This window comes from Lissotriton vulgaris, chromosome 3_1 (genome assembly GCF_964263255.1).
Source record: "Lissotriton vulgaris chromosome 3_1, aLisVul1.2, whole genome shotgun sequence".
In the NCBI taxonomy this organism is placed as follows: domain Eukaryota; kingdom Metazoa; phylum Chordata; class Amphibia; order Caudata; family Salamandridae; genus Lissotriton; species Lissotriton vulgaris.
This window is the reverse complement of record NC_141689.1, coordinates 491,001,591-491,027,706: the sequence shown is the minus strand read 5'-3', so window position 1 is coordinate 491,027,706 and position 26,116 is coordinate 491,001,591. Positions and strand designations below refer to the sequence as shown.

At 47.3% G+C, this 26,116-nt stretch overlaps 1 protein-coding gene across 1 annotated transcript; it reads left to right on the top strand.

Annotated features, from left to right (window-relative positions):
* Positions 1–4,269: 4,269 nt before the first annotated feature.
* On the top strand, positions 4,270–8,925 carry LOC147726664 (uncharacterized). The gene is made up of 2 exons (XM_086962970.1): positions 4,270–5,406; positions 8,569–8,925. The coding sequence occupies exons 1-2, from the start codon at positions 4,270–4,272 to the stop codon at positions 8,923–8,925; spliced, it is 1,494 nt and encodes a 497-aa protein (XP_086819096.1).
* The last annotated feature ends 17,191 nt before the right edge of the window (positions 8,926–26,116 follow it).

The window sequence follows — 26,116 nt, the reverse complement described above, 5'->3', positions numbered from 1 at the left end:
CTACGTGAATAGAGTCAGCGATCTTGTGTAACTTAGAAATGGCCTCGTACACTGTTGGAGCATTATTAGGAATAAAAACACAGCAACTCGATTTGGATCATCTTACATACTCCACCTCGGTCTGCAAGTATTACGTCAAGAACCATACGGTTCTGCAACATCATGAGGCGATCCGCCTGGAGCTCAGCTGTCAGGTTACTAAGGGCACCGGCAGTTTCAGCAACAGTGGATTCAACTACCCGTGTTAGTTGCCGCAAGTTCCTACTATTGGCCATGGGCCCCCAGAACGGAAGGAAACCCTTGAAAAAGTCTCCTGCTTCTTGGCCAGCAGTATCTTCCTTGTCGAAGACACCTCTCACAACGCTAGTCTTGTGATAATCCGGTGCAGCAGTGTATGTCGGAGGCAACAGTCGGGCAATATAACATGAGCCTGAAAAGTCAGCAGGCAGCCATGTATATGCTCTATCTTGGCAGACAAAATAGGTACCCTTAGCAGCTAAGAATGCAGGGGAAGACTGTGATGGAAAAACGTACGTTTCAGTACAGTCGCTCTTCCCTAGCCGATCTCTCGGATTTCTCCCATTCCCTTGCAAACAGACTTGACCTTGGTGGGGTACGACCCAAATCGGAGTCGGGCTCTTGCGCTTGTTCTCTCCCAAACTAATGCCATACTCCGTAGCATTCCAACCCATATAAACTCGCAACTCATCCTTGGGAATAAACGGAGTGTTATTGACATCTCTAACCATGTGAGTAATTTCCTTTACCAAGGCTCTATTGGCGGAGTTATACCTAGTGGAACGCGGAGGTCGCGGGGGATAGGTCTCAAGAGCATAAACGAACATGGTCTGAAATGCCCAAAAGGATCCATTATAACTAAAGGGCAGAACCAGATAGGGGATACCCTTGTCCATGGTATGTGGTATCAGACCGCACACCCAGCAGTTCGTTGTATTTACTACCAGTTGGTGTCGGTGCAAGAGCTGAATGAAAGTGTTATTTATAAACTCAGAGCGTCGAGCTTGCTCATGTGCAGGAAAAGGGTGGAAAGAATGAAGACAAACAATAGTCGGAGAAACAGAAAGATGGGGAGGTACTGTAGATGTAACAGGTGCAAACATTAACTGGATACCGAAAACAATTCCGCCCACCAAAGTTATTAAAACAGTCAAAAATGTCAGAGCACATTGCATTATGAAACATTTGCCTTTGCAGAATTTTGTACAGTTTTGTCTTGCGAGTATTGATAACGTTAACTCGTCGCAGTTCAGGAAGCTCCATCTTCTACAACCTTTCGCAATCGGATGATTTGTACCTGTTAAAAAATGCCTCTGTCTACCCTGGGAGTTCCCAAAATAAACAGAAGAAACCGACCTTGTGTCTGGCCCCCTGCAAGTTAAAACTAGGCACACGTTGCGACCCTATGGCAACCCAGATGGCAAGGTTAAGAGAAACAAAACAAAAAATTAATGAGCAAAACTTCCTGACTGAAAAGAAAATGGTAAGATCGATCAGTTTTCAAATAGAAAAGTACTTATGCAATGTTTTTGGTTCATAAAATGAGAACGCAAGTTGTAACGGAATTTTTCAGGTTGTGTCTGATCTCGAAACAACGGATCTGAAGATGCGGCAATGTTCAAATCCACAGGTGGCAAATGTTCACTTTTTACAATGCTCTGTTCAGGGTTCAAAGAGACAGTTCCTGGTGCAGTGTCAGAGTTCTGTGTTTCAGTTTGTCTGTCCGTTATATACTCTGCATCGCTGAAAGGGACAAGCCTAGGAACAGGTTCTGTCTCGGAATCACCAATTCCCTGTCTAACCCAACTGTCATAGGGGAGTGGGAGAGGCACACACTTCGTATGGGTAGCGTGCACCCAATTTTTTCTGCCGGCTAGGCGTACAGCAGTTCTTGTGGCCAGGAGCACTTGAAAAGGACCAACAAATCACGGCTGAAGGTTTCGGGTTCATCCAAAATCCTTACGAGGACAAAGTCCCCGGGTTTCAGTGCGTGTCCTGGACCCTCTGGCGGCTTAGGCAAGGATTCAAATACCTGTTGAGGAATAAGACTCAATTTAGCAGTCAGGTCAAAAAGGTAATCAATCAACATTGGATATTCGATCTGTTTGAATTCCTTGGGCCTAGGAACTCCCCAAACATTAGCAGGGCGACCAAACACAATCTCATATGGGCTAAGCCCTACTCGAGAGCGTACAATCGCTCTGGTAGACAGTAAGGCCAAAGGCAGTGCGTCTGGCCAAGATAAACCAGTGGAAGCTTGGATTTTAGCAAGTTTCAGCTTCAAGGTACCATTGTACCCCTCAACCAAACCTGCTGACTGTGGATGATTCGCACTGTGGATCTTTTGCTTGATTCCCAAACCTGCACACACACTTTGCATAACTTTCCCTACGAACTCACTTCCATTGTCCGACCATACAATCCGTGGCATGCCGTACCTAGGGAAATACTCTTTGAGGAGGATTTTGGCAGTGAACAGGGCAGTGTTATCCTTTAACGGATAAGCTTCAATCCACCTCGAAAATGCACAGACTACCACTAGGACATATTTGAGGTTGTTACACCTGTCCATGTGGATAAAATCTAACTGAATCACTTCAAAGGGACAAGAAGGGGGAGCAAAGTGACCAGCTGGGGTTGGGGTTCCCTTACCAGGATTATGCATCAGGCATACCATGCAATTTTTCACCACTCTCTCCGCACACTTAGCAATTCCATCATTCTTCCATACGGGAGCTAACATCTTACTGATGCCTTTCGTACTGATGTGCGCTATTCCATGAGCCATCGTAACCACCGCAAGTACGTAAGCATCAGGCAACATCCATCGCTGATGCTCTGACAAATCAATCCAGCATCCATTCGAATCCAATTTACCCATTTTCTCCTTCCATGCATTCTTCTCACTTTCAGTGGCTTCATTCTGGATTGCCTTTACACTTTCAATAGTATTCTCGCACATCCCTGATTCAGCAATCCATCTTGCAGACATTGCGACATACATTCGACTCATCATATTCTTGGCCGTCTCCTTAGCGACCTCATCTGCAAACGCATTCCCACGACCAACGTCATCCGTAACCTTTCGATGGGCACTGCATTTCACAATCGCAACTTCCTTCGGTAAGGTCAGAGATTCCAACAGGTCATTGACTAATTGTCCATGTTGGATCTTAGTCCCATGGGACGTAAAGAAACCTCTTTCTTTCCACAAACGACCAAAACTGTGTGCTACGCCGAAGGCATATTGACTATCAGTAAACACATTCACTCTCTTTCCCTCAGCTAAAACACACGCTCTCGTCAATGCAATTAATTCTGCAGCTTGGGCAGAATTCTGACTCACTCTTGCAGTCTCAACAATCGTGCTCAAGGTCGTAACTACATACGCACTAGTCACATCACCATTCTGGAGTTTAAAACAAGATCCGTCCACATACAAAATACCATCTGGGTCTAGTAATGGAGTATCTTTTAAATCAATCCATCCTTTTGTCTCTTCCTCAGTTCTGAAACAACAATCATGGGGTTCTGTCACGGGTCTGACTGTCAAGAGACATCTGAATATAAAGACTGGTGGTGCGCCACCCCCCTTTCACCTTGCGTCTTGTCTCAACAGCCGCAGACTTCCACGTGGCATGAGGAAGAAGGAGACCCCGACTCGGAATGGCCATCAGGCGTGAATGTATACGGCTCCTTTAAGGCCGACGGCTGGGATTGTGGAGTCACACCCCTAGTGACGACAAAAGCAGGAAGCACGGCATCGAGGACGGACGGCGTTTTCCCCGAGGAGGAGATCGAGGAGGAGAGCAGCGCAGAACCAAGTCCAGGAAGAGAAGCAGACGGAAACGACAAGCCAGGAGGCCAACGGTCAGACGAGTCGCCCTGCCACGCGCCCACGGGAGGAGCGTGGCTTAAAGAGGTACGGGGCCGGGTCGCGGGTTGGGTTGGGAGGCGGAGACAGCCCCCGGTGTAACACTTCCTGCAACCAAACCCTTCCCTGAGCACGAGCACCTTCCGTCACTCCCGTAGATAACTGGAGCACTTCACGGGGTTTGTGTGTCCCTCACTCCCGGTCCTTGTGTGTGTCCAACCAGAGCGCAGGCAGTAATTCGCCTTCTCTTGAATTCCTTTTCTTTCCGGTACCACGTGGAATCCTGTTGTTGAGACGTATCAAGATAAAGACTTCCACGACCAGAAGGCACCGCGGCATTCAGCGATACCCAGAGACTAAAGACTACTTACCTGTTCATGAAGAAAACGTATATAACAATAAAGCCCTCCTTAAAACCTTTAATCAAAGCCCCAGTGTTTCTCTTTGAGCCGGCCCCTCCCGCTCCCGTGGTCGAACCTCCAATCCTTCCTGAGACCCCGGGACAAGTGGTGTCAGAAGTGGGATCAACTTCATCATCCATCAGTGAGATCAAGATGGAGACCCTGATCGACCACCTCATAAAGGGGCAGGAGAAGTTAGAATGGGCCGTGGAGAACCAGCTGTCCATTGCTCAAGCGGACCGAGAACTTTTTACTAAAACAATGACCGCACACGTAGAGGGTCTTAAGTCCATACCCTCTGTCCAACCGGCGGCCACGGGCGAAGGACGTGTACACACGCCACATCCGTCAGGAATGGCCCTACAAAAATATGTACCCGGTGAGGATCCTGACGCCTTTTTGGTAAACTTTGAAAGGGCGGCTCGGGCTATGAGCTGGCCCGAAGAAAAATGGCCGTTCTTTCTCGCACCTCTCCTGACTGCCGAAGCCCAATCTGCATATCAAGCGGCGAATCCCCTGGGGACAACCCCATATGCGACTATTAAAATGGTCATATTGGACCATCTAGGTTTGGACCAGGAGGCCTATAGAGTCCGCTTCCGAAAAGAGAAAGGGGTTCCTGGGGAAAACCCAAAAACACTGTTCTTCAGGCTAAAAATGGCGGCGGACAAATGGCTTCGCCCTGATGTATGTACAAAGGAAGAAATACTGAATAAAATCTATGTAGAGCAGTTTATGGAGGCGTTACCATATGCGACCCAGCGTTGGCTCAAACAGCATGTAGGCCTGACAGTAGAACAAGCCATTGAGATGGCATCCCAATATGCCAGGGCCCAACCCAAGTCTATACCGTGGGAGCCGGAAAAAACCTCCAAAGGTACTCCTACCATCAAAACGGACAAAAGGCCAAAACCAGTACTCGAGGCTCCCCGACCCTACAGACCTCCCGGTATAATGGTTCCTCCAACAAAAGGACCACAATGTTTCGAATGTGGCGAGTGGGGCCACATCGCCAGGATGTGTCCCAAAAGGAAGAGCCATGAGGAACCCATGGAGGTGGGGTATCTGCCCCGGACTGTGATGTATTCCGCCGAAATGGGCAGCACGTTTTACGTGAGTATAAAGATGAATGGGTTCCAATTGAAAGCATTGTTAGACTCAGGGTGCAGGCAATCTGTGGTACAGTCCAGGTTCGTAACCCCGGATCAGATGAATCATAAGACTCCCGTGTATATCAGGTGCGTCCATGGGGACGTGAAGCCTTACCCCGTGGCCTTCATCACTCTCACACCGCAGGATAGGGACCCCTGTACTGTTAGCGTAGGGGTAGTTGATTCCCTGCCTGAAGATATGATCCTGGGGACCGACAATCCAGAATTCCTGTCCCTATTTAAGGAACACCTTTCCACAACCAGGAGTGGGGTGCATGTACCATCCTACCTATCCCCCGAACCCTGGGTTATTGATCGCAGTTTCAGATTTGCCCAGGCTGAAGACAAATCCCTTTTCAACACCTGGGAAATCGCCCATAGCTCAGATAATCAGACCTCTCCAGTATTTCCCCGCTTTTTGATCAAAAACGATTTGTTATACAGACAAGCCAACCAAGAAGCAGAGATGCAGCTATTGGTTCCCCAGTCTTTCAGAGAACAAGTGCTATTCTTTGCACATGCCCACTTGATGGCAGGACATGCCGGCAAGGAAAAAACCACCGACTGTATCCTGCGCAACTTCTATTGGCCGGGTATTTACAAAGATGTTCAAGAATTCTGTGCCCGGTGCGAGGTCTGTCAACGTAGAAACACACAGCGCCCTCCGGCTGCCCCCCTACAAAGGATGCCCTTAATTGGTGTCCCCTTCGAGCGAGTGGGCATGGATCTGATAGGGCCCCTACCAAAGACGGGGAGAGGCTTTCTATATGCATTGGTAATCGTGGACTATGCCACTCGGTTTGTTGAGGCTTTTCCCTTAAAGAACACTACCACAGCGGCCATCGCTGAAAAATTTGTGGAGCTTTTCAGCAGGGTAGGTTTTCCTAAAGAAGTATTGACCGACCAGGGGACTCCCTTCACCTCAAAATTAATGAAGGAGGTGTGTGCCTCACTGGACATAAAACACTTGAAAACCTCGGTGTATCATCCCCAAACCGACGGTTTGGTGGAAAGATACAACCAGACTCTGAAGCAAACACTGAAGAAAATGCTGACGGCGGAAGGGCCCGCCTGGGATCGGCTCCTACCTATAGCCCTTTATGTGATACGAGCCCAAAAACAAAGCAGCCTAGGATGCTCATTGTTTGAGTTACTGTATGGGAGGATGCCCCGGAGTCTCCTAGACATCACTAAAGAGATGTGGGAAAACGAAACGTCCCAGGAGCAAAAATCCATGTTGGAATATACCTCTCAGCTCCGAACTAGACTTGGTAAATTAAGAGAACTCGCCTATACCTCCATGGAGCATCAACATGAGAGATACAAGAAATCTTATGACAAAGGAAAAAAATTAAGATCCCTGGACGTAGGAAAATGGGCTCTAGTGCTACTGCCTTCCATCACTACTAAGAATAAACATGAGTGGCAAGGCCCATATCAGATCACGGAAAAAATCGGAAACACTACCTATAGACTCCGGTTAACCCCTCACAAATCACAAATATACCACATCAATCTCTTGAAAGAGTGGTTGGGACCCCTACCCCGGGTGGGACACTTCGTAGGGCAGATGGATGTCCGACATGTCTCTACTCTAGAACAGTTGGTGGTGAACCCAGAGCTGACTCCCCAGGAAAAGCAGGAGTTAACAGAGACTCTAACCCCGTATACAGCAGTGTTTTCCGACTTACCAGGAAGGACGGAGTTAGCAGAACACTGCATCGAAACTCTTCCTGGGGAAGTGGTAAAACAAAGACCATATCGAATTCCCGCAGCAAGAAAAGAGATTGTACGGAAAGAAGTGCAGGACATGCTCGACTTGGGCGTCATACGCCCTTCCCAGAGTCCTTGGTCATCCCCGATTGTTCTAATTCCTAAACCTGATGGCACTAAAAGGTTTTGTATGGACTTTCGTGCATTAAATGCTGTCTCGCATTTTGATACGTATCCGATTCCTCGAGTCGATGACTTGATTGAAAAAATTGGAGACGCCAAATATATCACCACCATTGACCTCACGAAGGGGTATTGGCAGGTCCCCCTTCGGGAGGAGGATAGAAAGAAAACAGCATTTGTAACGGATGAAGGTGCTTTTGAGTTCACCGTCCTGCCTTTCGGATTACACGGCGCCCCGGCAACATTTCAGCGCCTGATGAACAAAGTCTTACAACCCTATTCACACTTTAGTTCAGCTTACTTGGATGACATAGTCATTTACAGTCAGAACTGGAAGGAACATTTGAGACACTTACAAACAATTCTGGAAGCCCTACAAACAGCAGGACTACACATCAATGCAAGAAAATCGCGAGCAGCTTTTCAAAGTGTGAAATACTTGGGCTACGTGTTGGGTGAAGGAACCATCGCTCCCCAAAGCGAAAAAGTAAGAGCAATAGCAGCAGTCCCGTTCCCCAATAACAAAAGGGACCTTAGAGCCTTTCTTGGCCTGGTGGGTTATTACAGGCGCTTTATTCCAGGCTTTGCAGAGTTAGCAGCCCCCTTAACCAATCTGCTCCGCAAAGACGTCAAGGCCAAGGAATTTAGTAACCCATCGAGAGAGGCCTCACAGGCTTTTCACCTTCTTAAGTCCACGATGACAACGGCTCCTGTTTTGATATCACCGGATCACAGCAAACCCTTTGTGTTGTCCACGGACGCTTCTAATCAGGGGATAGGGGCGGTACTTTCACAAGTCAAAGAGGGTGTTGAACATCCGATCCTATACGTCAGTAGGAAATTGTTCCCCAGGGAGTGCCGATACTCTACCATCGAAAAGGAGGCCTTGGCAATCAAATGGGCAATTGACAAATTAAAGTACTACCTGGAGGGCAAGCCCTTTGTTCTACTTACAGACCACGCTCCCCTGAAGTGGATGCACCAAAATAGTAGCCACAACCCCCGGGTGTTGCGATGGTTTCTGTCCTTACAACCCTATGCATTTACTGTGCAACATCGCAAAGGAAGAGACAATGCAAATGCAGACTTTTTATCCCGGGTGTTTCCTCTCCCCGATCGGGAGATGCCAGGGGGGGAGGTGTGTCACGGGTCTGACTGTCAAGAGACATCTGAATATAAAGACTGGTGGTGCGCCACCCCCCTTTCACCTTGCGTCTTGTCTCAACAGCCGCAGACTTCCATGTGGCATGAGGAAGAAGGAGACCCCGACTCGGAATGGCCATCAGGCGTGAATGTATACGGCTCCTTTAAGGCCGACGGCTGGGATTGTGGAGTCACGCCCCTAGTGACGACAAAAGCAGGAAGCACGGCATCGAGGACGGACGGCGTTTTCCCCGAGGAGGAGATCGAGGAGGAGAGCAGCGCAGAACCAAGTCCAGGAAGAGAAGCAGACGGAAACGACAAGCCAGGAGGCCAACGGTCGGACGAGTCGCCCTGCCACGCGCCCACGGGAGGAGCGTGGCTTAAAGAGGTTCGGGGCCGGGTCGCGGGTTGGGTTGGGAGGCGGAGACAGCCCCCGGTGTAACACTTCCTGCAACCAAACCCTTCCCTGAGCACGAGCACCTTCCGTCACTCCCGTAGATAACTGGAGCACTTCACGGGGTTTGTGTGTCCCTCACTCCCGGTCCTTGTGTGTGTCCAACCAGAGCGCAGGCAGTAATTCGCCTTCTCTTGAATTCCTTTTCTTTCCGGTACCACGTGGAATCCTGTTGTTGAGACGTATCAAGATAAAGACTTCCACGACCAGAAGGCACCGCGGCATTCAGCGATACCCAGAGACTAAAGACTACTTACCTGTTCATGAAGAAAACGTATATAACAATAAAGCCCTCCTTAAAACCTTTAATCAAAGCCCCAGTGTTTCTCTTTGAGCCGGCCCCTCCCGCTCCCGTGGTCGAACCTCCAATCCTTCCTGAGCCCCCGGGACAGGTTCCAAATCACTCGACTCCTGAGTAGTCGGCAACAGTGTTGCTGTATTCAATATGCTGCATCTCTTAATCTGAATGTGACTTGCCAAAAGCGTCAGCTCATAGCCTGATAGTCTAGCACTGGTGAGGTGCTGAGTTTTCGTTCGATTCATGAGTGTAACCACGGCATGTGGAACCATGACTACTAACATATTGTTGATGACCAATCCAGCAGACTGCCGAATAGACACTGCAGCTGCTGCTGTAGCTCTCAAACAACTTGGCAACGCTCTGGCTACCGGATCTAATGTTGATGAGAAATGCGCACAAGGTCGTTGCTTGTCACCGAATTGTTGCGTCAAAACACTCAACGCGCAACCCTCTCTTTCGTGGACATATAGTGTAAACGGCTTACTGTAGTCAGGAGTACCCAACACAGGAGCTGAACACAACGCATCACGCAAATCAGAGAAACTCTGCTGACATTCATCAGACCATGGCAAAGGACTCGGAACACCTTTTCCAGTCAGAGCCACCAATGGTTTTGCCATAAGAGAAAAATTTGGGATCCATTGTCTGCAATATGACGTAATACCCAAAAACGCACGCACTTCTCTCTGTGTGCTTGGTACCGTCATCTGCGAAATTGCTTTAATTCTCTCTGGGGTCAACCTTCTTCCCTCCTTTGACAAAAGATGACCTAAATAGGTCACTTCTTGGCAACAATATTGCAGTTTAGAAGGTGACACCTTGTGATGTAAGTCTGATAAATGATGCAGCAAAGAAATTGTAGCTGTTTTGCAAGTTTCCTCGTCATCAGCAGCTACTAAGAGATCGTCTACATATTGGATGAGAGCAGCACCAGGAGGAAGCACAAAAGTATCTAAATGATTTTTTAATGCTTGGCTGTAAATCGAAGGGCTCTCACAATAGCCTTGTGGAGAGCGTTTGAATCTAAAACTACGACCACCTAAGGAGAAACCAAAAATATCCCTACTTTCTTCGGCTATCGGAATGCTGAAGAAGGCATTCTTCAAGTCAATCACTGAAAACCATGTAGCTGAGGCAGTAATCAATGTCAGTAATGCAGTGATATCCGGGACCACAGGAAATTGCGGAACCACAATTTTATTAACCTCTCTAAGGTCAATCACAAATCTGTAGACTGGAGGTTTGGAAGGATCAGTGCGTTTCAAAATTGGCAAAACAGGACTGTTGCATATATTTCCTCTAGTTTCGTCTATCACATCTTTCTGTATCAAATCCTGTATGATCAGTAAAAGCGCACGTTCACCTTCATTTGAAATCCGATACTGTGGGATTCGTGGAAATCTAACCTTCGCCTTCAAACTCACCACATAAGGAGGAATTTCCAAAAGACCTACATCATTAGGACCAGTTGCCCAAAGAGTATCAGGGAGAGAACGTAGCTCCAGTGGGAGCTTATCCATTGACAAATACATTGGAGAGATCACTCTCTTACCCAACGTGAGCTGTACTCCTGAAGGAGAGCAGTACAATGTCGCATGCAGGCGTTTTAACAGATCTAGACCAAGCAGATTCTCATTACAACCAGTCGTTAGAATAAGGGGTGCTTCTAGATGACATGGTCCAACAGAAATGGACAAAGGACCAGAAACAGGGTTGTGAACAGGGGCGCTTGAGAATCCTACCGAAATGTTTGTTAAGCCAGACAAAGGTGCGCCAGGGAGTTTCGCATGCATAATTGAACTTTTAGCCGCACCAGTATCCAACAGAAAAGGTTCAATCACACCTGATGTAGCTACTGTGACATAAGGTCCACTCTGATCGACTGGAACTGATACTACTCCCTCTCTTTGCCTATGGCTGTCCTAGTACTCACTTTGCTGAACTTCTCCATTACCCTCATAATAATCTTCAACATGGTATTGTTGAGATCTACCCGATGGCACATTCTGCTGATCAAAATAATTAGAGGAACGATCAGTCTGTGAAGACACAGCACCGCGTCCTCGGCCTCTAGGAGCTTGCCTAAAACCACCACGGCCTCTCGGAGCTGGGACACCACTAGTTTGTGGATGCAGAACTGGACACTCATTCTTATAATGACCCTCCTTTTTACAATAGGCACACTGATTCCATGCTAACTGTTACCATGGAATACCATAATCAAACCTTTGGGACATTCCTTGCTGGAACTGTGGCTGTTGCTGAAACTGGGGTCGCTGCTGTGAATCTGACTGATTCGAGTGAGGCGGATACGCCTGTTGCAAAAGAACTTTAGTTTTCAAGTCTTTCGTCTTCTTCTCTGACTTTTCCTTCTCTTCTTTTTCTCTATTTTCGTAATACTGAGCAGTTGCAAGTATCTGTGCTGTCGTCGATACCGCCCATGCACTCTCAGAATCCTTCAACTTATTACTTAATTCAGGCAATAAATTAAACACAAACTTGTCGACAAACAATCTCTGGCCTCCCTCAGTACTCATATCTTGACCACTATGGTCTACGAAAGTCTCTTCAAATCTGGTGAAGAAATCAGAGACACTTTCATCCTTCTTTTGCTTGCATGCTGATAATTTATCCCAGTTGACACGTAACGCTGGCATCAGAGTTTTCATTAAATCGATTATTCTGCCAGGCAAAGCAGCAATCAGGGGCTCAGGTTTAGCACCACCAATTTGTTGTGCATCTGCCGCTACAATAGCTGGCCAATCACCTCCTAAGGCAACTTGATGATCCTCATGGCGAATTTTGGCCCAAATAGGCTGTGGTACTACATTGCCAAATAGCATCTCAATGTCTGCCAAATTCATGACACAAGCTTGAACTGTCTGGGTCAACTCTTTATAATAGCCAGCAGGATTCTTACGCGGGTCTGGCAATGCCTGTTTTACTGCTAAAACTTCAGCCCGTTTCCACGGAATGTGTATCCACACTCTCTGAAACTGTGCTGGGCAGCTTGAATACCCAGATTCGCATTAGCTTGAACTGCTTCGCGCCATATCGGCGGAACTTCCCTCATCGGATACTGACCTCGCTTCTTCCTAGTAATCGGAGAACCATCTGAGTCCCTTGATGATCGAAGGGGAGAATCAGACCTGTATGCTAAAATCAGTTCTATTGCTTCCTTTACGTCCGGACCTACTATCATTCCTGCAGCGAACCTTCGCTGAGTATGTATCAAATCAGCGAGAACTGAATCCAAGTCATCATCATCCCATTCCTCACGCAAAAGGGAACACATCACATCAAATACGTATCGCTGAGTTGGTTCATTCCATTACATAAACGTATCCAACACTCTTTGTGCATCATATTTCACAGTTTTCGAAACCCACCTAAGAGCTGTCGAATCTAGCATTTCTCGTTTCTAGGGACCAGGAAGCTGACTACGTCTCTGTGTAGAGTCAGAAACGGGGGTCTTAATTAAAGACCTGTAAAAAGGAGTTAAAATATTAGTTACAGAGTCAGTTATTTTCCGACGAACAGAAAGCGGAGTCAGAATGTTTACAGAGGTCAGGGACAAGGAAGCTGGAGCAGATGAAGTTGTAAGGGTAGGAGTAGTAGGCAAAGCAGTTTGCGAAACGACAGGCACAGGCTGAATAGGCAACCCAGGAAGAGGGGGTGCCGGAGGAACATTAACCACAGGAAGGACAGGAGCTTGGATCAAAAGAGGAGGAACAACTATTCCAGGCTGACCCACAGCCGGTTGTACAACAGGTGGCAACTGAGGTGCCGTAACACCTTGTGCATACGGTGGAGGTGATCTCAAAAGATAAGACAACAGGGGATCCTTTTCAGGGTCCTCTACTGGCTTAGCAGGACACGATGGCAAGGCAGGGTAGCACTTGTCAATCGCCAGATTATGCTCTCTATTCGCTACCTCTATCGCTTTTTCAGTTTCGTTGACATGCAACTGCCTAGCAGACTGCATTAAAGTCAACTCTTTCTCTTTCTGTTCCTTTTTTTATTTTTCTTATTTCTCTCTGTCTGGCTTCCTTACGCCAAAAACGGAAAGAATCAAACTGCCGGCCGGGCTTTCTTCTTAAATAATTTCACTTCCAGATTATCTAGAATTTCAGTTTTGAAGCTACCATGTGGCGGCCAACTAAGGACGCCATCTTTCCTGGTGTATCGGACCCACACTTCATTATAAGTGATAGGACCCACACCATGTTTACAGTAGAGCTCATACGTTGGAGTTCCAATCGGAGGAACCGGACACGAGTCCTCCAACCGGGAATCCCTGTTGCAACTTAACCAGGACAGGAAACAATTACTACGGCTAGCCATTGCAAACTAAGGACAAAATTCTAACCAAATGTGCAAAGAACTTAGGCCTAAAACGAGTATCCAAATGAACCAATACCAAAAAACAAAGATTATCTTGACAAGAGCAACCGGTGATAATCTACAAATCCAAAACAAGCGTATCCAGAAAACAAAAGGCTTATCCGTACAAGAGCAACCAATGACAGATCCTTACAAGAGCAACCAAGAGCAACCAAGAGCAACCAAACTGGGTGTAACCCACTTAATACTTAACTGAAATGTCGAAGACGTCACCAAGGAGAACCCGTCTACGTCTCGCCGTACTAAGGTCTGCACCTCAGGTCCAAGACAGGGCGACATCAGGGCAGCGGTCCTCTGTAGCCGTCTGGGAACGGGAACCCTCGTGGAAGAGATCGTCGGGCCACTTTTACGACATGCAGGGATCGATGAAGCGGGGTACCTCCCTCCGGAATCTTCATACGAAGCTCCTCGAAATCTTCAGGCTTTGGACCGGTACCAGTTGACGTTGCCCCGACGTTGGGCGCCAAATGAGGTTCTGGACTATTTGTCTAATGTCCAGAGGTGTCAGGGAAGCAACACCCAAAGACCCCTGAGTTCCTTCCTGTCTCGGTGCACAAATAAACAGAGACACGGGCTTCTCGATGGTGGCGTCAGAGACCAAGGTTTATTTACTGCAGGGATACAGAAGTCACAGGAACCACACAAAGGCAGATTCTGTTCAAATTGTACAAAGTGGGTCGCTCCTTATATACATGAAAAATGACTTTAGGCAACATTGTTAAAATATCTTTCATGCCTAGCCCGGTATCCCAAACAAACAATAAACATATACCAAACGATAATTATTTGCAAGTTTCCTGTATTCGATCAAGTCTTCATGTCAGTTTTCTATTCATAGATCGGTCCGCCTCATCGTAAAAAATGTTTCCTCCCCATAGTAAAAGCCCAGAAGGAAGGGAGCAGAGCCAGGTGTAGAAGATAGAGAAGCAGGATAAGAAATGCTTGTGGGTCACAAAACGGGCACGGCTACTGTCTTCGGCCTCCTAATCGTGATCAGGCCAACGAACATGAGAACCAGTATAGCAGGACTGGCCTCAGGCAAGGGAGGCAGCTTCTGCCAAGTCACGCAGCATCAGCTTTCTTGAACTAAAGCCTAAGTATCCCTAACAAGGTGATTCAGCCGGGGTCAACGTTCGTCCATTGACTATGTGAGGGCAAGAAACAAGATGGACGCCGTATCTAAAATGGATGCCGTGTTGTTTTCAACAGAAAGCCCTGTTTCTCAGTGAATCCGTGCTTGTAGCACAGCGAAAACACTGCCACATACTAAATGGATCATTTACGGTTCACTGGTACCAAAATCGTGTCAGTACTACGATACCGAAAACACGGGTTCGGATCGCTTCAGAACCTCACCATTGAGATGGGCTAGCCAATTCCAGGATTTTTGCCTGTGGTACCTTCCATTCGGATCAGGGTCCGGCTTTCGCCTCTAAGGCTTATAAGGATGCCATGACTTTGTTCGGGGTCCAAGTCACGTTTTCATCTCCATACAGACCTGAGGGTAATAGTGTTGTGGAACGGATGAACCGAGATTTAAAGCAGTCTTTGACGGCCTGAGTTATAGGCACTGGCAGGAATTGGCTAGCTCATCTCAATGGCGTGCAGCGTGCTCTTAATAATCTCCCTAGAAGGTCTCTGGGTGGACCCCATACAAAATGCTCTTTGGTATCAAGATGTATGTCCCGGACCTTGACGGTGTAGACTCTGTGGCTCAAGCTGCCTCCTTTGACGTAGATGAACATTGCAATTTTTTACAGGATCTACAAAAGACAAGAGACAGCCTTGCAAAGGACATATGCCCTCCACATCGGATGATGCGTTGCTGATCCTGGAGTCGGCTGGCTACCCAAGTTGGAGAACTGGTTCATGAGGAGATCGATAACAAGAAAGAATTTTGGTCTCTCTTATCGAGCTCCGGTTCCAGTGCTTGGAGTGAAGGGCACAAGAGCAGCAATTTTACCACCACTTCCAGGTCGTAAGGAGAACAGGTATATCTCCATTGACAATGTCAAGATACAGAGTGGCCGATTCTTCTTAGTATGACACCGGCAGTCTCATGTCCTTCGATTTTGAGAAATTCTGTTTTGGCCCTGGTTTCCAATCCTGTGCCTGATGTTGCTCTCGAGTTGCCTGCAATTTCCAGTCCTTTATTGAGTATACTACCTGGTACTCAACATGATGAAACTGACTATACTTATCCTACTGACTTATCGATGCCTAATTTGCAAACTCGCTACAGAATCCAGATTTTCATTTGACACTGTTTCCCATACATCAAAAAAGCCTTAGAGGATTACTGTTTTGGCAAAACGGTTTAAAAAAATGTTTTAATTCCCCTTTGGACTTATATTTGGTTGGTGTTTTTTTCGATTTACCTTTTTATGTCAATTGGCTTTGTGTTTTATTTTTTCTGTCTCGTCAATGGACACTATGTCGAGGAAAGAACTTGCATTCGACATATCAATGGAACTTTGGCTCCCCATTCCTCATCACACAGATTGAAGAGAGACTTGGCCTTTGTTACCATCACTGCTAGGCCCGTCTTAGATGGGATTGTATGGGATGCTGTTCGATTTCAAATTCATGGGCCCACTGAGGTTATAAATGTCCCTAATGTGCTTAGAGTATCTATGGGGGATGTAGTTAAACAAAATATACGTTCTAATGATTGGGATGTTCAGGCCGTTGAATCATTGTTTTTTCTGATTTGAAATATTATGCTGACTTACTTTAAATTACACCCAGTGGGAAAACTGTCCAGCTCCTATACAAGGCAGTTCTGTTACCTTTACAGATTTTAATCATTCTAATCCCAATGCCTTTTATTTTAAAATGGTTGAAAAGTCCACATCCAAAGTTAGACTTAGCGATACTAAATTATTGTATTCGAAGTCCTTTCTAGACCAGTTGGCTGTTGGGGGCTACGAGTTGTGCAAAGATACAATAGACCTTAAATCTGTTTGGGGTTCTAAAAGCTGGCAAGTGCAAGGCACTGAGGCTTTGCACCGTGCATGCCTCATCCCGAACCATATGTTGTTTTTAAATTCTACAATTTCACAGACAACATGCTTTGGATTGGCTACTCCTAAAAAATTAAATGCTCCTTCTTTTCCTGATTTAGAGGAATATTCTGGTTGGGGTAATACTACTAAATTTTTCATTAGAGAGTTACAGACTCTATTATTGAATTACTCCTTTAAAATATCCAGTTTGGATCTTGGAGGCTGGTTGCTCTGGCACAGAAGTGCTGATTCATGCCAGCATCGTTCTGGGTTTAGCTCATGGCTTTACACAGGTCAGGGTGGATCCCCGTTTTGAAAGTGGCCATTCTGTGACTACCTATTCTGTAGGCAAATTGTGTCAGAACTGGCTCAAACATTCTACCTTGGTGTCAGTTAAACTGCATTTATCTAAACTGACTGACGATGTTGATCTGAATGATTTTATTAAAAGCCCGACTAAAGGTAGATCTAAAAGATGGATGTATGCAGTTTATAACTAATTCTGGAAAGCTTCCCAGGTTGAGGAGGCTACGCGCCTTAGAGCTATAGATCAAGCTAATTTAGAAAAAGTGCTAGCAGTTGTAGATAACAGCATTAACACGCTCTCTTCCCGTATTTACACATTAGATATTTTTGTGTCATCTGTTGTAGATATTGTGCAAGATGAAGGGTCTGCTTTGTACCATGGTCAAAATCTGTTGCATTCCATTATGCAGTTTGCATGGACATTGCAGACCCTTAAGGCAGGTAAAGTGCCGTGGCATTACATGAATACGTCATCATTGTTTTGCCCCTCTTAATTTGACTGACAAGCAACGCTTACTGTCCATGAAAGATGCTTCTTTTTCCATGTTACACATTGAGAGGTTGGAGCCTTTACCGTTTTCTGTGGCAGAAGCCAATAATGCAACGTGGCTTATTCATGGTTTAATAACTCTGCCGTTTCCTTTGTTTGAGTTTAAAAACTGTGTGAAGTACTTTGCTATTGGTAGATACGAGCCTCATGAAAGTTCTTATCTCCATGAAGCCTGGTCGCTTCCTTTTACATATAGATGCCTTAGGGAGGGAAAGGAAGTTTATTTGAATGGTGAAGAATGCACTGAAACACCGGATCATTCCTTAATGGGTCGACATATCCAATTACATGGCTCTTGTAATCAAAATGAGCCTAATTTAGCATGTATTTTGAAAGGTACCCCCGTGCCCGCCATCATTCCCACATTCACATTACTGGCAAATGGGAGTTATTTACTTCTAAACAATGAGGATTGTTGTGGGTTAATAAAAGGGATTGCTTATGTCGTTAAAGTCAATGAACGTGTAGTTTGTTGCAAGAATGTAATGTATCCAACCACGCATGGGAAACTTGATGTTTCCATCTGGCCTAAGATTCCAACCTTGAAAGCAGGGTTCAATAAGATGAGTCGCATAAGAGCTCTATTGTCCCAGAAAGAAGTTGCACTCACATCTCCTCGTGAAACATTTGTCCTTCATGTGGCTAACACCCGCACTGAGGTGCATGCCTTATTAAATACTGATTTGCCCTTGCACTTCCGTGAGTTAATTCACACTATCTTCAATGCAACCTCCACCTCGGGGCTGGCTCACTTTTTTTAAAGTTGTTAGCCGTGGCTTAGTGACTTCCTTCCAAAAGATTTTCAGAGTCATTCCAGCCTTCTTCCATTCTATTTTCTTCAGCCTGTTTGGTGGATTCCCCCTGCTACTGGCTCTTGCTGCTGGTGTGCTATAGCTATTTTGTTTATTCCAAAATGGATGCACATCCTGTGTTGCAAAACGAGCTGTCTTGGCTAGGGCTGCTTCGCGCCCGGATGCTTGAGTACTATGGTGCGCTGCCTCTTGATAGACTGAGTGCAGTTTATGGATTATCGTTTTGATTTTCCTACTTTACATGCGTCCAGCCTGTTTTCCATTGCCTGAGTTGAGACTTCGAATGGGCCCTGGATTTGTGTCTCTGCAATACGGTGTCTCTCGATGCGGATTATAATCAACTTATGAGTCCCTTAGTTGCTCATGAGTTGTTTGTTCTGATGGAGGGATTATGGCCTTTGCAGCGATGCATGGAATACTGGGTCGTTGGAATGTGTTCGCAGCGGTGCAAGATTTCTTGGCTCGCAGCTTCCTCGAGAACCCACCGAGTTGTCCTCTGATGGTGCAAGAGGCTCCGGTAATTGAAGAGCATGTATGTTCTTTCCCTTTGTTAAATTGGATGGCCGAATTATTTTCGGATGATAACAGTGACTTCCTGTTGCTGCATATTTTGCATATTCATTATTAGAATGAACTGTGTTGACTGTCTAGTTTTCTTGACCGACACCTTTCATTGGATTTTTTTGGGCCCTCTATTTTTTGAAACCCTTGCCTATTGACTTTATCAATGTCAGAGCTGAATTATTTTTTCTCGACAATTAAGTTTCTTTTATCTCTGTTTTTGAGGTAGCAAATTGGAGACTTATGTTTGGACTATCGATCTTGAACTCTGCGTTCCTAAATTGCCCCTTCTTACTTGTCCTATCAGTGCTTGGATGAAAGGGAGGGTGTCTTGTGTTTTGGTTTCACCTTTGCACTGTGTTATGTTAGCATGAGCTTGTTAGAAATTTAAACGCCATTTTCCTTTTCTGCAGCCTCTGCACACGACACATTTTGTTATTACAGCTCTTCGCCTAGTTAGGTATTTTGCTTCACACAAGAATAACATGTTTGCTTATAATATCAGCTTTGCTTGGTAAGCTATGTCTGTACAGTGAGTGTCGAGGCCTTCAAGGTTATCTCAACACAGCGCTTGTTGTTTGGATTGATCAGAGCACTGAGTAGACATAATATATATATGCAGCTGTGGCCAACTTTGGGTTTAGGCGCGATTAATAATGCACTGCACAGGGCATGAGTTAGACACTTGATAAATATCTGTATGCATAGAGTTGGTGCAGGAGATGATGTGATCCATTTCTGCTGAACCCAAAGGTATGGGCCCGCCCTTCTAAAACCCAAAGAGACCTTCTGTAGATATAATATATTATACTAGCTACGGAGGGTAAACTGAGGTTCTATTTAGAACTGTTTCCTTTAGCATTTTAACATGCTTTCACCCTTTGTATTTTATGAAATAGTAGCTGTTAACCTTGTTCCTTATAATATGTTTGCTTGTATTAGCTAAGATACTGCGTTTGAGAACACTGCATTAGAATTAAACATTTCAAACTTGCACGTGTCCTCATTGACTCCTCGTTCTGGATTGATATGTTAGTATAACGAAAGAGTGTTCATGTGTTCCACGTTACCTGAGGTGTCCTAAGTCCATGTTCTGGGTTGTCTAAATCATTGGGGTTTTGTAAGTACCAATGAGACACTGATTGCTAGTCGGGTAGGGGATTTTGGATACTAAGGTGAGTTTTGGCACACCCTAATTCACTGAGGTTCTAAGTCTCTATGCACAGTTCTGTATAGGAGCAGAAATCCCTGCTACATCACTGCATAGCACTAAAAGGGTGAAGTAATTTGGAAGCATCTTATTCCTTGCACAAGAAGATATTGTATACCACTCCCCATATCTGAAACGTTTGGTTCAAAGTGGGAAGGGGGTGGGGATAGTTTATTTTCCATCTGGTTACTGCCTTAGTTGGGCGGAATGTCCTCAACCTGGTATTCCTCGCTCAGTAACGCCATGTTATTAATTAGTCAAAATATTATACTGAGTTAGACAGAACTATGGGCAAACAAACACCAACATTATAAAATGAAAAATATTAGATGGAACACCTAACACACTTCCAGCACTGCACTAGATGTATATTACTGTGCCCACAACAGCGTGTGCGCACACCATCAGGACCCACCACCATACAATAGAATGTGTGTAAACAGAGCTCCTTAACTCCATACAACACAGCCCACGAAAGCAATTAGTTGGCTATCCAAGTTTACAAACAGCACCCACAACATCAAGTTAATACACACATATGCAAACTTGTATGATAATAAACAAACCAGATCACCAGTTGGCGCATAAGCCTGGTAGATAGACCTCCGGCCACACCCAAAAAACAGACAACACATATCATTATCAACAATCAAACATTGTCACACTGACTGCACAAATCACTTGGCATGAGCATTAAAAGATCCAGACTGCCATGGAATACTTTAAAAGAAGGTGACAAGACACCGCTCCCAGTGGGGTTTATAAGGCAATACCCCTAACAGCCCGATGGCAAATATTGAATTATAACAAAATAACAAAACAGCTCATTGGTAGCCCCACGCACATAGATGTCCTTGCCGATGAAACGCAGTTCAAAAGTCCCCGTACCCTCCACTCAAGGCCCGGGCCCCGGGTGGGTGTATCCCTTCGGCTTCGGACGCCCCCACGCTTGCATCCGTTCTTCCACATACCACTTATCTAGATGTCCCACACCTTCAATAGGACTCTCCACATCCTTTCCTGGAACTTTAACGGCCTTCTTGACCGAATCAAATGCACGGCCGTCTTCCGTAATGACCATCGTCACGCACCTGATGTCCTGTTTCTACAAAAAACACACCTCGTGGTCTCACAATGTAACTTCCTCGCCCGCTATGGGTTTGACAGGGTTTGGCACTCTGGTTTTACTACATGTGGTTCCCGAGTAGTGGCCATTCTACTTAGGAAAGGGCTTCCCGCTACCCTGGCCAGAGCAGAGACTGATACACAGGGCCTCTATGTTGCCATGACGGGGACGATTGAGGGATACCCTCTGAACCTCCTGTGTATATACATTCCCCCCGCTGCCATGGCCTCCACCCTTCGTCGTCTCACACCTATTGATTTCCTCCTTTCCACAGGGCCGGACTGTTGTTGGGGGCGACTTTAACGCCGTCCTGCAGCCCTTGCGTGGCGCGACGGGCACTCCATCGGCTGATCGGCTCGCCTCCGCGAGGCACCTCTCTGATTGGTCATCTGCCCTAGGCCTCTGACGTCTGAAGGGTGTGGATCCCCTGTAAAGAACAATATACCCACACTTCGGTGACTCACCACACCCACTCCCATATAGACCTGCTCCTGATGCCCGCGACGGACTGTCAATTGATGTCTCTGATCATTGCCCCGTCTCCCTCCGTTTCGGGACCTCCCCTGTTGGCCCAGGTGCGGTTTGGTGACTGAATGCCTGGTTCCTGCACTGGTGGATTCCCTCGGGCAGGAGCTGCGACACTATTTTTCAACTAATAAGGGCACGGTTCCCTCACCGGGGACGATGTGGGAGGCCGGCAAGGCCGTGGTTTGGGGTGTGGCCAAAGGGCTGGTCCACGCGAAACGTGTGGAGCAGGCCACCCAGCTCCTGCAGCTAGAGGCCCAGGCAGTGCAGTTGGAGGAAACCCAAATGACTGCTGACAACGATGACACCTCTCGGCACCTTACAATGATCCGAGAAGAGATTCACCGGATCTCTCTGGAGTCCACTAAAATGCTCTGGCGCTCTTCGGGGGCACGTATCTATGGCTGGGGCGATAAAAATGGCAAGTTACTTCACAACCTAGTGTCCTATCCCAATGTTAATCGCATTATTCCTGAGATTCGGAAGGAAACCAGGATCCACCACCTGACGTCCAATGCCATTGCGAAGACTTTCGCTCGCTATTACTCGGCCCTCTATGCCGCCCGCCCACCTTGCGCTCCCCTAGCGGACTTGTTGGCGGAGGCCGGTACCCAGCTGCCCTGCCTTCCCCAGACGGTCTCCGAAACTCTGGACCACCTCTTTACCCCAGAGGAGATACACGGGGCAATTTCACTGTTACATTCAGCCAAGACGCCCGGGCTTGATGGCTATCCCCAGGAGTACTACTCGACCTACCGTGATGAGTTGGTTCACCATTTGGCAGAGCTGTTTAAACACGTAGTGAAAGAAGGGTCCTTCCCACCTGAAACCGATGTGGCCACTATTGTGGTCCCCCCGAAGACGCAGCCGCCCTCCCTTGATTGTGCAGACTACCGCCCGATCTCACAGATTAATACGGAGGTGAAGATTTTTGCCACTGTGATAGCCCAGCGGCTCCGTCCACTCCTGCAGGGCTTGGTCCATCCCGACCAGTGTGGGTTCATGCCTGCCAGGTGTACCTGACATTGCATTCGCCACCTCCACCTGGCTCTGGCTCACCGTCATCGCCTGACCCCATACCTGGCACTGCTTTTCATCAATTTTGAAAAAGCATTTGATACGGTGGACTGGAGCTACCTCGAGGACGTGTTGGAGAAGATGGGTTTTGGTCTCCCTTTCCGACGCCTTATCAGGGTCCTTTATTGTAACCCTAGGGCTCGTGTCCTCATTAACGGTGAGCTATCCGATAAGTTTCCCATTGGGAGGGGCACCCGCCAGGGATTCCCGCTCTCGCCGCTCCTATTCGCATTGGCGATGGAGCCCCTGGCGGTGCTCATCCTCCAATAACCCCCCATCCCTTGCTGGGCCTGAGAACTGAATCAGACTGACAAGATATCCCTATATGCTGATGACGTCCTGATTTTTCTGGCGGACCCAGAAAGCTCTGGTCCCAGATGCCTAGAGGCCCTTTCCGCTTTTGAACGGGTCTCTGGCCTTCGACTTAACCCGGCAAAATCCACCCCAGTCCGTTTGTACTCCTCCTGGGCGTGCTTTGATTGGCAAACAAACATTCCCCTCAGCAGACATTCATTCAAGTACCTAGGTGTGTGGGTCTCCCTCCTGCCGGAGCTTGAATGGGCCTTGAATGTTGCCCCCTTGGTCAATAACCCCAACATGCTCACCTTTCGCAAACAACTGAAAACTTTCCTTTTAAACCAAAAAAATATCTAAATAAACTCACCCCACCAGCGATCCACCCCAGCAGAAGTTTCCTTTACCCCCCAGCGCCTGGACGCCTCAGGGCAACTGTTCGCGATTTATAAAACTCCTTTCAATTCAATTCAATTTCAATAAAGTGAAGACGGACCTCAAGAAATGGCAAACCCTCCCCCTCAATACCCTGGGCAGGAGTGCTCTCTTCAAAATGATGATCCTTCCCCGCTTCCTATACATTTTACAAAATATCACCATTCACCTCCCGGGTAGCTGGTTCCGGGAGTTAGACAGCATTTTCACCCAGTTTCTGTGGGGAGGAGGGAGGCCGCGAATGTCCCTAGCGCACTGTCGTATTCCCCCCTTTGACGGGGACATGGGAGTGACCAATCTCCATCTCTACTACTTGGCCACAAAGCTCATTGTGATCCACGATTGGTTTGCGGGCGGCTGATCCGACCCGGCGTACCAGGTGGAACTTAGGGCGATGGATTTCACGCGGATCCAGGCATTCCTGTATGGCAGCCCGGTGCCACAGGCTCTACCCTCTGTCACCAGGACAGTGCTCATGGCCTGGCGTACAGCCCTCCACCATGTGCAGTGGGACCGGAGACTCACCAGGCAGACGCCTCTGTGGTGTGGGACATGACTGCGGGAGGTCTCGTCCTTTCGGGATTTCAATCGCTGGGATCTCATCGGGGTCTCGCTACTTGGAGACGTGTGGGTGGGAGATCACATTAGATCTTTTGCAGACCTACAACAGCGTCACGCCCTCCTCCCCTTCCATTTTTTTTAAATATTTACAACTCAGACGCCCTCCACACACATTCCATCCCCCACCTTCTCGGAATGTAGTCCCTTATAGGCCCAGGTGATGATGGGGAACCTGGGTAGGGGGGGGTGTCTCGAATTTACCGATCACTGGTGAACAAAGGCCCTGAACCTTAGATCAGCTCCGGGCCCGCTGGGAGGGGAGGCTCGGTCCCCTGGAGGAGGCGGATTAAAGGGATGCCCTTATGGCTCCCAAAACGTTGACAACATCCTCCAAGTTACGCCTCGTCCAACTCTACTACCTCCATGAGGCATATCTCACCCTGGTGTGCCTTTACAGTGCCCGCATGCGATCCTCCCCAGCCTGCGCACGCTGTGATCACGCCCCAGCTGATTTCTATCATATGGTATGGCAGTGTCCTGCTTTGGCGTCATTCTGGGGAGGGGTGGAGCTCGAGCTCACACAGGCCCTCGGGTGGGAGGTCCCCCGCGACCCGAAGCGCCGGCTTTCGGGGGTGTTTGATGGCCTTGACGGATTCAGGGTGGATACGCGTTTCCTAGGGACAGCAGTGGCGGTGGCGAAGAGAGATATAGCAACGCTCTGGCCCCAGGCAAAGTCACTAACTGTGCGGAAATGGAGGAAAGGGGTGGATTGGTGCGGAGCCCAGGAGGAACCCCTCTTTGAGGGCCCGGGGATGTCCTGAACTCTTCGGCAAAGTGTGGGGTAAATGGTTCCATTTGTTACCTGTTTGAGGGGTCTGACTAAGTCTTTTACTTATGTAGTAATATGCGAATGTCACACTCACTACCTTTGGGTCTCGAATATTTTAGTCGGCTTTCCTTGATTGTATTTCATCATAATAATGTGCTTAATCTGTTACCAATGAATTTATCTGTTACCAATAAAGTTGATTATCAAAAAAAATAACAATACAGGTCACTTGATTCTGACTTATTTTGAATTTAAAAAAAAACAAAAATCGAACACAACAGTCCTTACACAAACAAACCTTATATTCACAGATAATATTTACAGATAAACTTTATGGAATTGATACATTAACAGTTAAATATAAATATGCGTGCACTCATATCTTTCTCTCTCTGTCGACGCCTGCCTCTCGCTTCCCCTGCCCCTTCTCTTACTAGGTGTCTGAACGTTTCTGTTCCATCTATTGTTCTTTCTCTCTTTCCTCACACTCTCTCGCTCTCTGCGTTTCACCTTCCTCCGGTTTTCTTGGCGCTTCTTCTTTTCTCTTCTCTCTCGTCCCCATTTTTCTCCTACTTTTCATTATTGTCTCCTCTCCCGCCACCTCTTCTTCCCTTCCCTCCTCACACCCTGTCCCTTCATGGCAGGTCTCTGCGCCTCGCTCAGCTGTGCTAGCATGTCCCGTTACTCTGCCCTTCCCAAAGCCTAGAAACGGGAACAAGTAAGATTCCCTCACACCCCTCTCACCCCACTCACTGTTACACAAACCCCAGCACACACCGCCCCCCACACACACAAAGCACTGGGGAGTATCACAGCCACATCCTGCCCAGAGAGAGCCGGATTGGAGGCTTGAGGGGAGGCGGGATCTCGCTCCCGTTATCCCGGAGAATGGTGAGCGCTCGGAGTTTGTCTGAAGGAAAGTTTGGCATTTAAAGTATGCGAGGTGTCAGGGAGCGCAGGACCCCCGAGCCGTATCAAGCGTAGCCCTCCTTTGTGGTCGGGGGCTTAGATGGGAACAACTAACCAAACTGCTTTCACGCTGCTAGGAGTGCCCCCGAAGTCGATTTTTTGTGCTGAGACCTGCCTGTTCCGTTCGCGCCGAGGCCTGCCTGTTCCATTTGCGCTGAGACCTGCCTGTCCCTGCAGAGCCATGAAGGTGCTTCCGACTAGAGCCCTGCTCACC